The 16,372-nt window shown below is 44.2% G+C and overlaps 1 protein-coding gene across 7 annotated transcripts in view; it reads right to left on the bottom strand.

Moving 5' to 3' along the window:
• KIAA0930 (KIAA0930 ortholog) overlaps window positions 1-16,372 on the bottom strand; it is a 134,097-nt gene that overhangs the window by 91,343 nt on the left and 26,382 nt on the right. For 4 of the 7 annotated variants that reach the window (XR_006287835.1, XM_043537752.1, XM_037914486.2 and 1 more), the window contains one exon: window positions 11,611-11,662. The exons of the other annotated variants lie outside the window; for them this stretch is intronic. Coding sequence is in view for 3 of the 4 variants with exons in the window: in XM_043537752.1 (XP_043393687.1) it covers window positions 11,611-11,662 (52 nt within the window). In the remaining variant the exon portion in view is untranslated. The remainder of the gene's footprint in view (window positions 1-11,610; window positions 11,663-16,372) is intronic. 7 annotated transcript variants of the gene reach the window in all.

Raw genomic sequence — 16,372 nt, 5'->3', positions numbered from 1 at the left:
GTTAACACCAGTTGGGAAAGCAGAAATGGTAACAGTAAAGGAGATGCTTTCTAGCAACCCAGAGAAGACACACTTGTTAACTTATGAGATCACTAGACTAGTCCACAGAGTGCTAAAAGATGCACAAAACTTTGCAGGAGCATATGTGGTTAACGCTACAATATTTAGCAACACTTGGGAATACTGTTAAACCTCAAAAGGACCCTAACACACACTGCCTTCAAGTTAGACAGTAACTCACACTCTTGCAGTAAACTAAGGGGAGAGGGGTAACACCTCAAAGTATCACCCTGTAACCCCTCATATTCATCACTGGTATATGGTTGAAGTAGTTCATGCAAAGCGTGCTTTGCAAGGTATCATAGGAAAGGTCATGATCCGATGGAACTCATTGTTCTGTCAAAATATGTATATCATTATTGTGTATGAAGTTATGAGATTTTGCTATATGGTTGTTACTGAAATATGTTGAGAGTTTGGGAAGATAACCACTGTTAGCTCTTCAGTGACTAAAAGGGTAGTGACCCAAGTAGATGTTAAATGACCCTTGATCAGGAGGGGAATTGTAAACAAGAGATTTACAATTCTGTAAGAGACAGTTGCGTGAGTACCACACAATAGGGATTGCTCAACTCTGGGACTCAGCAAGGCCCACCAGGACATGCCTGGGCCAGTATCTTTCCAAGGACATGGATTGAGAGTATAAAATAAGGCACAGCAGCATCATGAGACCACCTGTCTCCTCTGCCATCTACACTGAAGGCAACAAGAACACTGGGAAGAGAAAAAGACTTTGAACTGAGGAGACTGGTCCCAGGCTGAGAAGGAAATCAGCCTGTGTATTAAGAACTGTAGCCTACCTGCAACATCCAGTGGAGCGAGAAAAGCTGTTTGATTCAAATCTTGCTTAGTCTAAAAGTTTAGGATTTAGAATGTATGTTTATTTTTTATTTTCTTAAGGTAACTACATCTGACCTTTATGCCTACCAATCACTTAAAATCTATCTTTCTGTAGTTAAAAAAAACAAAACAAAACACCACACCTATTTTAATGTTTTATCCTTACCAGGGAGTTTGTTAAAAATGTGTGGGGAATCTGCTCAGATTACAAAGGCTGGTGCATGTCCACTTTCCTTTGATGAAGTGATGAACTAATTAATGAGCTTACACTGGTCAAGAGAAGGTTTTGAGCTGTGTGAGACTGTATATTGCTGGGGTGCAAGGCTGGGGGCTTGGGAGATTTACTGGTGTTTCCCCATATATAGTTCATGAGTGGCTTGGAGAGCATTCATGCAACTTAGCTGGATGTGCCTCTGCATGTGGTGGCTGAGTGATAACAGGGCCTGGAAGGGTTTGCTGCTTGTCAATGGCAAAGCATTGTGAGAGACAGCCCAGGCTGGAGAGTTAAGGGGGCGCAGCGGTCCCACGGTTCCCGACTGTACCGCGGGAGTCCCATCACAGGGGCAGAATACATTACGGGTCTAGATCAGTGTTTCTCAATGACCAGTTTGTGGACCAGCGCCAGTGCCTGAGATCTCCCTGACATAGTTTAGGAAGGCAGAGTGTATAACAGAAGCAGCATAGCTGTTGCTCCTTCTTCCGGACACTGGCTCTACTGAGTTGTGGATGAGAGAAGCTACCCCACAAGGAATGCTTGGGCATCACTCAGCCTCAAGTCATTAGATTTTGCTACCTGACAGCTGCTGCAACCCATCTGCTGCTTGTAATGCATTACAATGAAATGGACTTTCAGGGAGGCCCTGTGCAGATAGGAGGGCAGTAGCATGTATCATGAACACATGGCCTTGCTGGCGCAGGGCTGGTAAAGTAGCCATCCAGCCTCAGGGCAGGTTATCAGCCTCATCTTTCCCCAAAAAGACATCAAAGTTGGTTTTCAGATGGTGGCAGTTAAGGGGGAAACGGTCTCTACAAACACAAATGACCAACTCGGCTCATGTTTGTGAATCTCTCTCAGTAACGGACTGGATGTTCAGAACCCCAATGAACGTCAAACCCATGCTAAGGTCAAGTGGTTTCAAATTTTGCTGTGAATAGCTCAGCCAGCCAGGGTGTATGACTACATGGTTTTGTTTGCGTTGGAAAGATACATCTTCAGGCCTATTCCCTCTCCCCTTCCTGGAATTCTGAAATAAAGAACATCTTCACCTCTGTCCAGCCATCCTTATAGATTTAGTCAAACATACCTTTCACAGAATGTTGCATGTGCTCCTCGAGTGAGAGCTCAGCAGCTCAGAAACTGAGCTTTGAGGAGGATGACACCTAATCTCTTTAAGAAACAGTTTCTCCCTACTAGAAGATTTAATCACCCCTTTTCTCCACCCCAACAACATGCCTTATTCCGTGTTTCTAGGATGTTTCACTATATATTTCAAATCAGGATAACTCAAGACCACTTCACACATTTTAAGTTTGAGGGCTCATATGAATCATTCTAAACCCTTATTAATTCCTATTTACTAAATATTCCAATTTACTAAGTGTTTCACCCTTTCACTCACTAACTCAAATTCAAAACTGCCAAAATGGCAATGAATATGAAGAGGGAGAAGTTTTTAAAAAACAGTGAGAACAGGAATAAAATGAGGAAGAAGATACCAAGGACTTGGATTTGCATTTGTTTCCCTCCTCAGGGAAGTCTGAAAAGAGAAAAATATAAAATTCACAACATACCTAATCCATTAAAACATCCATTTTTAAGATCAGCTAGTGCCTGTTAGACTCACAAAGTAGTAAAGTGTCACAATGGGGTTAACTAGGTTACCCAGAATATTGTGTGATGGAGCTATGCTCCATCCCTTTCTTATTTCCTAATTTGTAAGGGGGAGTCCCTCCCCCCTTACAAACACACACACTATGTTGTGATGCTTGTGAATAAAAGCAACTAGTTCCCAGCCTGCAGTCCTGTAAGCAGAGAATTGTGTTGGATCGAACGGTCTCTTTACAAAATTGGCGATGAGGATGGAATATGAACCCATATGCACACCTGTTACACAAAACATACCCATGTACAGGAGGGCAACACGTTCCTGTGGTGAACACAAGAGCCCGGGAGTTAGGAAATTCCTAGTTCTGTCACATGTTTTCTGGGTGACTTCAAAGTCAATTCCCCTCTGTGCCTCAATTTTATCTGTTGTGTGGTTTGGGCCTGGTCTACCCACAGTTATTGTTCCAGTCTAACTTTTTGGATAGAGGTGTGATTTTTACCAATATAGGCACACCAGTAAAAGCCCTGGTGTGGACACAATTATACAGGTATAAGGGGGACTTATCCTAGTCTAGTTTATTCCCCTCTCCACAAAAGAATAGGTATAGTTAGTTACAATATAAAGCACTTTTATACCAATATAATTATGTCCACAATAGGGAGGGTTGTTCCCCTTTTACTGTACCAGTACAGTTAAAGCAGTACAACTTGTGTGTGTGTAGACAGGGTCTTAATTTATTAGTGTTTGTAAAGCTCTTTATAATCCTTCAATGGAATGTGCTATACATTTGGAGCGATTTAAAGCAGCCCTCCCAAATTCAACCTTAAAACCTCCAATTAGTTGTTTTTCCTCATAAAGTCCCACCCTTTTGCTCCCTCTGAGTTGCACTCACTTCCACCAGTGCATCGATGTGTAAGTTACACCTCTAATTTGTCTGTGAAGTATACATTGACAAGATTCTAAGGAGGAATAGGTTTTTGGAAACAGAGTCCATTCGGACCAAGCAAAATAGTTTGATACATGTAAGACTGCCTTAAGTCTTTCGGTCTATAAATCAAGTCTTTCGGTTTTCCTCTTTGGTGCCTACACATTTCAGCCCCTATCCAGAATGTAGTACTCATATGACCACTTACGTACACCCAATGGCTTTGCAATGCATTGAAACTGTGTGTAGTACAAGGAGGCACAGTAGGAGAATTCACGGGCTCTTGAGCGTGAGCCACTTCTGATGCTCGAAGACAAAAGGAAATACCTTTATTTATTCAGCTTATGCAGAGGGATAACATTGTTGCTGGGATGCACGCTGAGACCTTGGCATATCTATTTTAAACAGAAGTATTAATGCTCAGTTTGAGAATATAGCTTAGGACTGGTCTACACACACACGCTGTGCTGCTTTAACTATACTAGTATGGTTAAGTAGTCAAATCCTCTAGTGCAGACATAGTTATACCGGTATACTTAAACTGGGATAGCTTTACAGAAAGGAGAATGAACTATACCAGTATACGGCACCTTTATACAAGTGTAATTGCATCCACACTAGCAATGGTGCTAATGTTAAAAAACCAAAACACACTGGTACAACTTTTATGTGGAGACCAGGCCTTAGACATATTTATGTCTTCTTTTCTTATCACTTTTTTTCTTCTGATGTTCACAAGATGCATGAAACAATATTGTTAAAAGCAGTGATTCTCCAATTAACTAGGCAGGATGGTTGTACTTCAGGAGCCCAATTTTAATAAAACAATAAACCAGGAGCATGTGGTACTGAGACTTCATTTCATTTCAGGCCATCGCTGCCTGAAACACAATCCTAGTTTTCCAGCTGACCAGCAAAGCCCAAATCCTGCCCAGCCTCTAATTTTCAAGGAAGCCCCACACCCTTAATTTTTTTTTTTAATACAGATAAAATAAATATCCTCTCCTTGCTAATAAACAACATTCTAAGTGTAAGTGACTCACCAAAACTCATTGACAACCTTAATTAACTTATGTTTGCATGACATGTAACTTAAAAACCATACACAAAACTAAAGTGTACAGGGAAATGAGACGTTAAGACATAATAATTGATTGCAGCTGGCTTAGTGGTGCAGCTGAAGCATTAAGCATTACAGTCTGTGTGTGTCAGGGTGAAGCAGAGGGCTTCTGTTCACTAGGCACCATTATCATATTTGAACATGATCGTAAAGAGTTGAGTTAGTGACACAATGTTGATTGTGATGGACTGATCAGCGTGAAGTAGGAAAATATGTTCAGCATTATGTCCCAGTCTACACTGACCTGGTCAGCATTGACTTTATACAACCATGTGCAAACACAACATTTTCTTGTTGAGACCAAGGAGATATGAGCAAGCCTGAGAACGAGATCCCCAAGTAATAAGCACTAAAGGGCAGATCCTTAGTGGATGTAAACCTGCATAGCTCCACAGAAGTCACTGAAGGCATCTGGACCTAAATATCTGTGAACGCTTGGTCTTTATCAGTTGTTTTAGACAAACTAGTAGATTTAGATCATTTGTAAATTCAATTCTAGAGCCACCACTTTAACACCCTGACACCTGATGCTAGATATTTTGCTTCTTGCTAGCTGGCCATTTCTTCATATTGATTTTAAATGTTTATTATTGTTTCTTTAAGACAGATGCCTATTGCAAAGCACCTTATAAATATTTTAAATAGATCAAAAAAGTAGTGTTTCCCTATTCATGCCACACAGTAAGCCACATACACAAGTATTGATTTATTTAAAAAATAAGTTTGACGGTTAATTTGATAGCCAATTATTTTCCTTGTAACATTGGCAACTCGTCAGCTAAGCAGCTCAGACATTGTTGCAACAAGATATTTATTTGCCTTTAACTGGAGAAGAGATTTCTCACAACTATTCTTGCCCTAACTTTTCTACCCGGCTACTGGTCCCAGGCTGTTAAAGGAACAATAACCAGGGTTTTTCCTGTACCTTCCCCTTCCCAGACATTATCTATTTCTGGTGACCATCTTCCTCTCACCAAGTATCCATATCGGTTATTATTTCAGTCTTCATTCACCTTCCCAGGACACCTGGAAAAGGATTACTGGCCTCTCAAACTATTTCCTCTGAACTAAAAGGGCCAGTACCTTATTACATGCAGTAACCAAAAACAGAGCTGTCAGTTCTATAGGCAGCCATACCAAGTTCCATTACTTTGCACTGAATTACAATACCAAAATTAAAAATAGGAGCTATTTATCAGATTCAACACAGGTATGGATTGGATTGAGCCATTATTCAGTGGAATGCTCTTTCAGCAGTTTTCTGGTGGCTCCATCGGTTTCTAGAGGAAACTCAAGAGAGCGAAAACTGCCCCATTGCCTCAGGGGAACAGAAGAAATTAATCCGTTACTTAGGGCTTTGTCTTCACTACCAGGGAGATCAAGGCTGTGTCAATTTAGCGGGCCTAGTGAAGACCTACCTGTTAAGTTGACGGCAGAGTGCTCTCTGGTCGACCCTGGTACCTCACCTCTCCAAGAAGAGTAAGGTAAGTCGACCGGAGAATGTCATGCCACACAGTGAAGACATTGGGGTAAGTCAACCTAAGCTACGTTGATTCCAGCTGCGTTATTCACATAGCTGGAATAGCGTAACTTAGGTCAACTTACCCCGGTAGTGAAGACAAGCCCTTAGACCATAAACTCCTTGGGGGCAGAGACCAGCTGTTTGTTCTGTATTCCTATGGCACCTAGCACAATGGGGTCCTGGTCCAAAACCTCTGCTCCTAGGTGCTACAATAATACAAATAAATAATAACCATTTGTGGCTTTGTTCAGTTATCACAGAGAAACACAGCATAAAGAACAAATCAGATGAGATCAAACTGACTACTAAACATTTTTAGCCTGATCAAACTACACTGGTGGATACCTGCTTCCATAGGGAGCCCAATTTGCTTTAAACGGAGTTTTCCAGAAGCGTTGGGATTGGCCACGTGGATCTGATACAATACTAGGACTAAAAGTGAGGAAATACATAAATACATCTACACCTTAAAGTGTAATTCTGTTCTTGAGATCAACTCTGTATGACACATTAAGGTTCTGGGTTCACGACCTCTCAATGATTCCCAGCTCCTCTGGCTTGGTTTAAAAGCAAATGTGTTTCTTTCTGAATGTCAGTCCAGCAGATGCAACCAAGGATCTCAAAAGTCATGTTGGATTCCTCCCAGATTGTGCATCACCAGCCGTAATAAAGGTTCTGCAGACCAGATTCTGCCTTCAGTTATGCCTGTGTAACCCCAGTGTCTTCAAATTTTGGCACAGGTGCAATTTATGGCAGCATGCGGGGGTGCAACTGGAACTTACAGTAGTTAGCAATTCTGATAATAAGGAAATCTAATACTTTCCTCAGTAGCTGGTTGACTCCACAGGGCTAAAAAGCAGTAAAACCTAAAGTAAAGCAAAGCAGACAGGACTCCAAATACACAGTTAGATCTGTTGAGAAAAATTACGCCAATTTTATGAGGTTATTTCTCTGATCATAGCAGCACTTTAAATACTCTAGTACCCCAAATAAATGGGCTAAATGACAAAGTTTCTCCCCCCCCCACCAACTCATTTTCATTTACAAGGTCCATTATTATCAATGCTTTCTCAGTTCAAATCCCCAGCAGCCACTGTGCTAGAAACACTGCATCCACTGCAGTATACAGGCTACTCCCTGCCCTGAAGCGCATGAATACCAAGATGAGAGCAGCCCTCACAGTTGAGAAGCGAGTGGCAATAGCCCTGTGGAAGCTTGCAACGCCAGACAGCTACCGGTCAGTTGGGAATCAATATGGAGTGGGCAAATCTACTGTGGGGGCTGCTGTGATGCAAGTAGCCCACGCAATCAAAGATCTTCTGATATCAAGGGTAGTGACCCTGGGAAATGTGCAGGTCATAGTGGATGGCTTTGCTGCAATGGGATTCCCTAACTGTGGTGGGGCCATAGACGGAACCCATATCCCTATCTTGGCACCGGAACACCAAGACGGCGGGTACATAAACCGCAAGGGGTACTTTTCAATAGTGCTGCACGCTCTGGTGGATCACAAGGGACATTTCACCAACATCAGTGTGGGATGGCCGGGAAAGGTACATGACGCTCGCATCTTCAGGAACTCTGGTCTGTTTCAAAAGCTGCAGGAAGGGATTTTATTCCCAGACCAGAAAATAACTGTTGGGGATGTTGAAATGCCTATAGTTATCCTTGGGGACCCAGCCTACCCCTTAATGCCATGGCTCATGAAGCCGTACACAGGCAGCCTGGACAGTAGTCAGGAGCTGTTCAACTAGAGGCTGAGCAAGTGCAGAATGGTGGTAGAATGTGCATTTGGACGTTTAAAGGCGCGCTGGCGCAGTTTACTGACTCGCTTAGACCTCAGCGAAACCAAAATTCCCACTGTTATTACTGCTTGCTGTGCGCTCCACAATATCTGTGAGAGTAAGGGGGAGACGTTTATGGCGGGGTGGGAGGTTGAGGCAAATCGCCTGGCTGCTGGTTACGCGCAGCCAGACACCAGGGCGGTTAGAAGAGCACTGGAGGGCGCAGTACTCATCAGAAAAGCTTTGAAAACCAGTTTCATGACTGGCCAGGCTACGGTGTGAAAGTTCTGTTTGTTTCTCCTTGATGAAACCCCCCGCCGCTTGGTTCACGCTACTTCCCTGTAAGCTAACCACCCTCCTCTCCTCCCTTCGATCACCGCTTGCAGAGGCAATAAAGTCATTGTTGCTTCACATTCCTGCATTCTTTATTCATTCAATCACACAAATAGGGGGATGACTACCAAAGTAGCCCAGGAGGGGTGGTGGAGGAGGGAAGGAAAATGCCACACAGCACTTTAAAAGTTTACAACTTTAAAATTTATGGAATGCCAGCCTTCTGTTTTTTGGGCAATCCTCTGTGGTGGAGTGGCTGGTTGGCCGGAGGCCCCCCCACCGCGTTCTTGGGCGTCTGGGTGTGGAGGCTATGGAACTTGGGGAGAAGGGCGGTTGGTTACACAGGGGCTGTAGTGGCAGTCTGTGCTCCAGTTGCCTTTGCTGCAGCTCAACCATACACTGGAGCATACTGGTTTGATCTTCCAGCAGCCTCAGCACTGAATCTTGCCTCCTCTCATCATGCTGCTGCCACATTTGAGCTTCAGCCCTGTCTTCAGCCTGCCACTTACTCTCTTCAGCCCGCCACCTCTCCTCCCGGTCATTTTGTGCTTTCCTGCACTCTGACATTATTTGCCTCCACGCATTCGTCTGTGCTCTGTCAGTGTGGGAGGACAGCATGAGCTCAGAGAACATTTCATCACGAGTGCGTTTTTTTTTCTTTTCTAATCTTCACTAGCCTCTGGGAAGGAGAAGATCCTTTGATCATTGAAACACATGCAGCTGGTGGAGAGAAAAAAAGGGACAGCGGTATTTAAAAAGACACATTTTATAAAATAGTGGCTACACTCTTTCAGGGTAAGCCTTGCTGTTAACATTACACACATAGCACATGCGCTTTCATTACAAGGTCGCATTTTGCCTCCCCCCACCGCGTGGCTACCCCCTCAACCCTCCCCCCTCCCCGTGGCTAACAGCGGGGAACATTTCTGTTCAGCCATAGGCAAACAGCCCAGCAGGAACGGGCTCCTCCGAGTGTCCCCTGAAGAAAAGCACCCTATTTCACCCAGGTGACCATGAATGATATCTCACTCTGAGGATAACAGAGAGATAAAGAACGGATGTCATTTGAATGCCAGCAAACATACACTGCAATGCTTTGTTGTACAAGGATTCCCGAGAACGTGTTACTGGCCTGGAGTGGTAAAGTGTCTACCATGGAGGACGCAATAAGGCTGCCCTCCCCAGAAACCTTTTGCAAAGGCTTTGGGAGTACATCCAGGAGAGCCGCGAATGCCAGCGCAAATTAATCCTTTCACATGCTTGCTTTTAAACCATGTATAGTATTTTAAAAGATACACTCATCGGAGGTTCCTTCTCCGCCTGCCGGGTCCAGGAGGCAGCCTTGGGTGGGTTCGGAGTGTACTGGCTCCATGTCCAGGGTGAGAAACAGTTCCTGGCTGTTGGGAAAACCAGTTTCTCCACTTGCTTGCTGTGAGCTAGCTACAACCTCACCATCATCATCATCAATCATCATCTTCTTCGTCCCCAAAACCTGCTTCCGTGTTGCCTCCATCTCCATTGAAGGAGTCAAACAACACGGCTGGGGTAGTAGTGGCTGAACCCCCTAAAATGGCATGCAGCTCATCATAGAAGCGGCATGTTTGGGGCTCTGACCTGGAGCGACCGTTCGCCTCTCTGGTTTTCTGGTAGGCTTGCCTCAGCTCCTTAAATTTCACGTGGCACTGCTTCGGGTCCCTGTTATGGCCTCTGTCCTTCATGCCCCGGGAGATTTTGACAAAGGTTTTGGCATTTCGAAAACTGGAACAGAGTTCTGATAGCACGGATTCCTCTCCCCATACAGCGATCAGATCCCGTACCTCCCATTCAGTCCATGCTGGAGCTCTTTTGCGATTCTGGGACTCCATCATGGTCACCTCTGCTGATGAGCTCTGCATGGTCACCTGCAGCTTGCCACGCTGGCCAAACAGGAAATGAGATTCAAAAGTTCGCGGTTCTTTTCCTGTCTACCTGGCCAGTGCATCTGAGTTGAGAGTGCTGTCCAGAGCGGTCAAAATGGAGCACTCTGGGATAGCTCCCGGAGGCCAATACCGTCGAATTGTGTCCACCCAGTACCCCAAATTCGACCCGGCAAGGCCGATTTAAGCGCTAATCCACTTGTCAGGGGTGGAGTAAGGAAATCGATTTTAAGAGCCGTTTAAGTCAAAATAAAGGGCTTCATCGTGTGGACGGGTGCAGGTTTACATCGATTTAACGCTGCTAAATTCGACCTAAAGTCCTAGTGTAGGCCAGGGCTTAGGTTATGAGCAAAATAAAATAAATTCAAGGGGTTTTATTCAAACCAGTTGTTAGATGGAAATAGTCCCATTCTCAAAAAAAAAAAAAAAATTCCTATTTTAAGGACACAATGGACACTACTTTAAGTTCACAATGAAATGCAAAAAAACAAAAAACCAACACTTTGATTTTTAGGGATTCAGACTTCATTGCTAATACTGTATCAGATACAGCCTGATGTTGCATGAGTAACGACTGAGGGATCCAGCCTTTGGAGAATGACAGGAGAGACGAAGCTAAGGAACAGAAGCGACAATGGGGAATAAAGCAGTTCAACACTTTCAAAGCAGAAAACATACCTCCCAACCTGCCAGAGCTCAAACATGGAACATGATGTGCAACAGAAGATCCAAAATAAGAAACATACAAAAATTATTCCTGCCAGGAAGTAAAAATGCTGTAGGATTCATTCCTTTAGTGGGCGTTTACTTTCTGTAACCTCAATTTCATGATTCTTCATTTCTGCTATAAATAATTTCAAACAAAAAAGGGAGGGGAACATTACATTTGTGTGGAACAGAGGGAACTGTGGGATTAAGGTAAATGGTGTTCCTGGAAATGAAGTACAGTCGAGAGATATGGAATGAAAACTGCCTTTTATAGAAAATGCAGCGTCTCTATTTCCCCACCCCTCCCAAGTGGCTGCCGTGTCAAATAAAACGATACTGCCTGCCCACGTGTTTGCAAAATACTTTATTATTCTCTTGCAGCATCTACACCATTCTCAAATGAGCACTTTGTGTATATTTAACTTGATTATCAAGAGGCTTAGCTGCCAAACAGAATTACTAAAATCTAATAATTAAAACAAGGATGGTGACTGCTAATCTAACGACATATACACAGATTTCCTAATGCATGTAATTACAGCACTTCTGTAATGGGTTTTGGGTCTTTTTTCCCACCTCTTAATAAGCCAGCAGCAAACAACAAGAGTGACAGATACAGCATCACTGCCTGGAAAAAAAATTTAAAAAAATCAGGGAATAATTCCTCGATGGGGTTGTTTAAACATGACACTGAATCAATTTTAGGATTAAAGGGTCTCCAAAGAAAACCCGTTTGGTCTGGTTGGTTTGTTGATATGTCAGTTATTGGTTGTATACTAACAACTTAGTGCTGTGTGGAACAATAAGGAAGCCCTGATCTCTACCTCAGCGATTGCTAATATAAGTACTGTAGCTCAAACAACAGAAGTTTAATATTATTTATTCTTCAATTTTCTTCATGTTTGCTGTTGTTGTTTGGACGTGCCTATCTATACAGCCATGGCACCTAGTTATACCTATCAATATCACCATCCCAATTTACCATACAAGAACCTTTCTAGAAATCATCTTAACTGACCCTTTCTGGGGTTACCATTATAAAGGTGCATATATCTCCTCTGTTTTCTACCACCACATTAATTACTAGCCACTGGTACAGTTTGCCTTTCAGATGAAAAATGAAACAGAAATCCGACTCCTGATCATTAAAGAAGATCATATGAATACTTCTTTAACAGAAGTTAGAGGAAAAAAGAAGATAAGTACTCGTGGCACCTTAGAGACTAACCAATTTATTTGAGCATAAGCTTTCGTGAACTACAGCTCACTTCATCGGATGCACACTATGGAAAGTATAGAAGATCTTTTTTATACACACAAAGCATGAAAAAATGGGTGTTTACCACTACAAAAGGTGTTCTCTCCCCCCACCCCACTCTCCTGCTGGTAATAGCTTATCTAAAGTGATCACTCTCTTTACAATGTGTATGATAATCAAGTTGGGCCATTTTCAGCACAAATCCAGGGTTTAACAAGAACGTCTGAGGAGGGGGGGGGGTAGGAAAAAACAAGGGGAAATAGGCTTGAATAGAGACTGGGAGTGGCTAAGTCATTATGCAAGGTAACCGAAGTTAACTGTATCCAATTTGCAAATGAATTCCAATTCAACAGTCTCTCGCTGGAGTCTGGTTTTGAAGTTTTTTTGTTGTAATATCGCAACTTTCATGTCTGTAATCGCGTGACCAGAGAGATTGAAGTGTTCTCCGACTGGTTTATGAATGTTATAATTCTTGACATCTGATGTGTGTCCATTTATTCTTTTACATAGAGACTGTCCAGTTTGACCAATGTACATGGCAGAGGGGCATTGCTGGCACATGATGGCATATATCACATTGGTGGATGTGCAGGTGAACGAGCCTCTGATAGTGTGGCTGATGTTATTAGGCCCTGTGATGGTGTCCCCTGAATAGATATGTGGGCACAGTTGGCAACGGGCTTGGTTGCAAGGATAGGTTCCTGGGTTAGTGGTTCTGTTGTGTGGTATGTGGTTGCTGGTGAGTATTTGCTTCAGGTTGGGGGGCTGTCTGTAGGCAAGGACTGGCCTGTCTCAAGATTTGAGAGAGTGTAGGGTCATCCTTCAGGATAGGTTATAGATCCTTAATAAATGCGTTGGAGGGGTTTTAGTTGGGGGCTGAAGGGTACGGCTAGTGGCGTTCTGTTATTTTCTTTGTTAGGCCTGTCCTGTAGTAGGTGACTTCTGGGAACTCTTCTGGCTCTATCAATCTGTTTCTTCACTTCCGCAGGTGGGTACTGTAGTTGTAAGAATGCTTGATAGAGATCTTGTAGGTGTTTGTCTCTGTCTGAGGGGTTGGAGCAAATGTGGTTGTATCGCAGAGCTTGGCTGTAGACAATGGATTGTGTGGTGTGGTCAGGGTGAAAGCTGGAGGCATGTAGGTAGGAATAGCGGTCAGTAGGTTTCCGATATAGGGTGGTGTTTATGTGACCATCGTTTATTAGCACTATAGTGTCCAGGAAGTGGATCTCTTGTGTGGACTGGACCAAGCTGAGGTTGATGGTGGGATGGAAATTGTTGAAATCATGGTGGAATTCCTCAAGGGCTTCTTTTCCATGGGTCCAGATGATGAAGATGTCATCAATATAGCGCAAGTAGAGTAGGGGCATTAGGGGACGAGAGCTGAGGAAGCGTTGTTCTAAGTCAGCCATAAAAATGTTGGCATACTGTGGGGCCATGCGGGTACCCATAGCAGAGCCGCTGATTTGAAGGTATACATTGTCCCCAAATGTAAAACAGTTATGGGTAAGGACAAAGTCAAAGTTCAGCCACCAGGTTAGCCGTGACATTATCGGGGATAGTGTTCTTGACGGCTTGTAGTCCATCTTTGTGTGGAATGTTGGTGTAGAGGGCTTCTACATCCATAGTGGCCAGGATGGTGTTATCAGGAAGATCACCGATGGATTGTAGTTTCCTCAGGAAGTCAGTGGTGTCTCGAAGGTAGCTGGGAGCGCTGGTAGCGTAGGGCCTGAGGAGGGAGTCTACATAGCCAGACAATCCTGCTGTCAGGGTGCCAATGCCTGAGATGATGGGGCGCCCAGGATTTCCAGGTTTATGGATCTTGGGTAGCAGACAGAATACGCCAGGTCGGAGTTCCAAGGGTGTGTCTGTGCGGATTTGTTCTTGTGCTTTTTCAGGGATTTTCTTGAGCAAATGCTGTAGTTTCTTTTGGTAACTCTCAGTGGAATCAGAGGGTAATGGCTTGTAGAAAGTGGTGTTGGAGAGCTGCCGAGCAGCCTCTTGTTCATATTCCAACCTATTCATGATGACAACAGCACCTCCTTTGTCAGCCTTTTTGATTATGATGTCAGAGTTGTTTCTGAGGCTGTGGATGGCATTGTGTTCTGCACGGCTGAGGTTGTGGGGCAAGTGATGCTGCTTTTCCACAATTTCAGCCCGTGCATGTCGGCGGAAGCACTCTGTGTAGAAGTCCAGTCTGCTGTCTCAACCTTCAGGAGGAGTCCACCTAGAATCCTTTTTGTAGTGTTGGTAGGGAGGTCTCTGTGGATTAGTATGTTGTTCAGAGGTGTGTTGGAAATATTCCTTGAGTCGGAGACGTCGAAAATAGGATTCTAGGTCACCACAGAACTGTATCATGTTTGTGGGGGTGGAGGGGCAGAAGGAGAGGCCCTGAGATAGCCCAGCAGACGCAGCTGTCCTAAGAGTATAGTTGGATAGGTTAACAATATTGCTGGGTGGGTTGAGGGAAGCATTGCTGTGGCCCCTTGTGGCATGTAGTAGTTTAGAAAGTTTAGTGTCCTTTTTCTTTTGTAGAGAAGCAAAGTGTGTGTTGTAAATGGCTTGTCTAGTTTTAGTAAAGTCCAGCCACGAGGAAGTTTGTGTGGAAGGTTGGTTTTTTATGAGAGTATCCAGTTTTGAGAGCTCATTCTTTATCTTTCCCTGTTTGCTGTAGAGGATGTTGATCAGGTGGTTCTGCAGTTTCTTTGAGAGCGTGTGGCACAAGCTGTCAGCATAGTCTGTGTGGTATGTAGATTGTAATGGATTTTTTACCTTCAGTCCTTTTGGTACGATGTCCAACTGTTTGCATTTGGAAAGGAAGATGATGTCTGTCTGTCTCTGTACAAGTTTTTTCATGCAGTTGATAGATTTCCACTCCATACGGCTAAATGCAGTGCCTTGCATAATGACAGGTTTCAGAGTAACAGCCGTGTTAGTCTGTATTCGCAAAAAGAAAAGGAGTACTCGTGGCACCTTAGAGACTAACCAATTTATTTGGGCATAAGCTTTCGCGAGCTACAGCTCACTTCATCGGACGCATACTGTGGAAAGTATAGAAGATCTTTTTATATATACACAAAGCATGAAAAAATGGGTGTTTACCACTACAAAAGGTTTTCTCTCCCCCCACCCCACTCTCCTGCTGGTAATAGCTTATCTAAAGTGATCGCTCTCCTTACAATGTGTATGATAATCAAGGTGGGCCATTTCCAGCACAAATCCAGGGTTTAACAAGAACATCTGGGGTGGGGGGGGGGGTAGGAAAAAACAAGGGCAAATAGGTTACCTTGCATAATGACTTAGCCACTACCAGTCTCTATTCAAGCCAGTTGGTCTTGGAATCATGTGTATAACTTAGGAAATTACCATCCACCTACCTAAATTTTCTCTGCAGTTCCCACTAGGTAAGATATTCTTCACGTCTGATAATAAAACTGATTAATAGAGCCAGTGTGTGTCTGTAGTCAGATGGAGTGGCCTCCCACTGAGCCACTCTCTGATCCCTGGTGGCCGGAGCCAGGCTGGGCTCACACCTCCCACTGGAAGGTGAGAGGCGGGACAGGAAGCATAAAAGGCAGAGCCTCTAACTCAGTTGAGTCTGAACCAGGGAAGGGTGCAAGCTGCTGCAGATCCCCGGAGCTGAACCTGTGCTGTGCCACGCCCTGCCCCAGGAGGAGACTGATCCAGGGAGAAGAGCTACCAGGACTGCCATTCAACCTGTTCCCTGAAGAGACAGGGGATGACCCCACACCACACGTACATTACAGTGGGAGCGTAGGAAGTAGCCCAGGGACAGCCAAATATAGTCAGGTTGTGTTTCTGCGTGACCATCGGATCCCCGATGACATAGTGTGGAACACTCCACCATTGTTAGGGCCCTGGGCTGGGATCCGATGGAGTAGGGTGGGCTCAGGTCCCCATATCCCCTGCTGCCAATCCCACCCATGGGATGGCAGCCTCTCCACCTTAAGCCAAGAGGTCTGCGTCTGTCTGCCAGCGCTGCGATGTTGGACTGTTTGGTGCTCCATCCCGCCTCATGGCCTGAGCCTTGAGACTGGTTTGTCTGCCCTGCCCTGCCTGAGG

The sequence above is a fragment of the Chelonia mydas genome, chromosome 1, assembly GCF_015237465.2.
Source record: "Chelonia mydas isolate rCheMyd1 chromosome 1, rCheMyd1.pri.v2, whole genome shotgun sequence".
Taxonomy (NCBI): Eukaryota; Metazoa; Chordata; order Testudines; family Cheloniidae; genus Chelonia; species Chelonia mydas.
The sequence above is the reverse complement of the archived record's forward strand: the minus strand, read 5'-3'. Positions and strand labels throughout refer to the sequence as shown.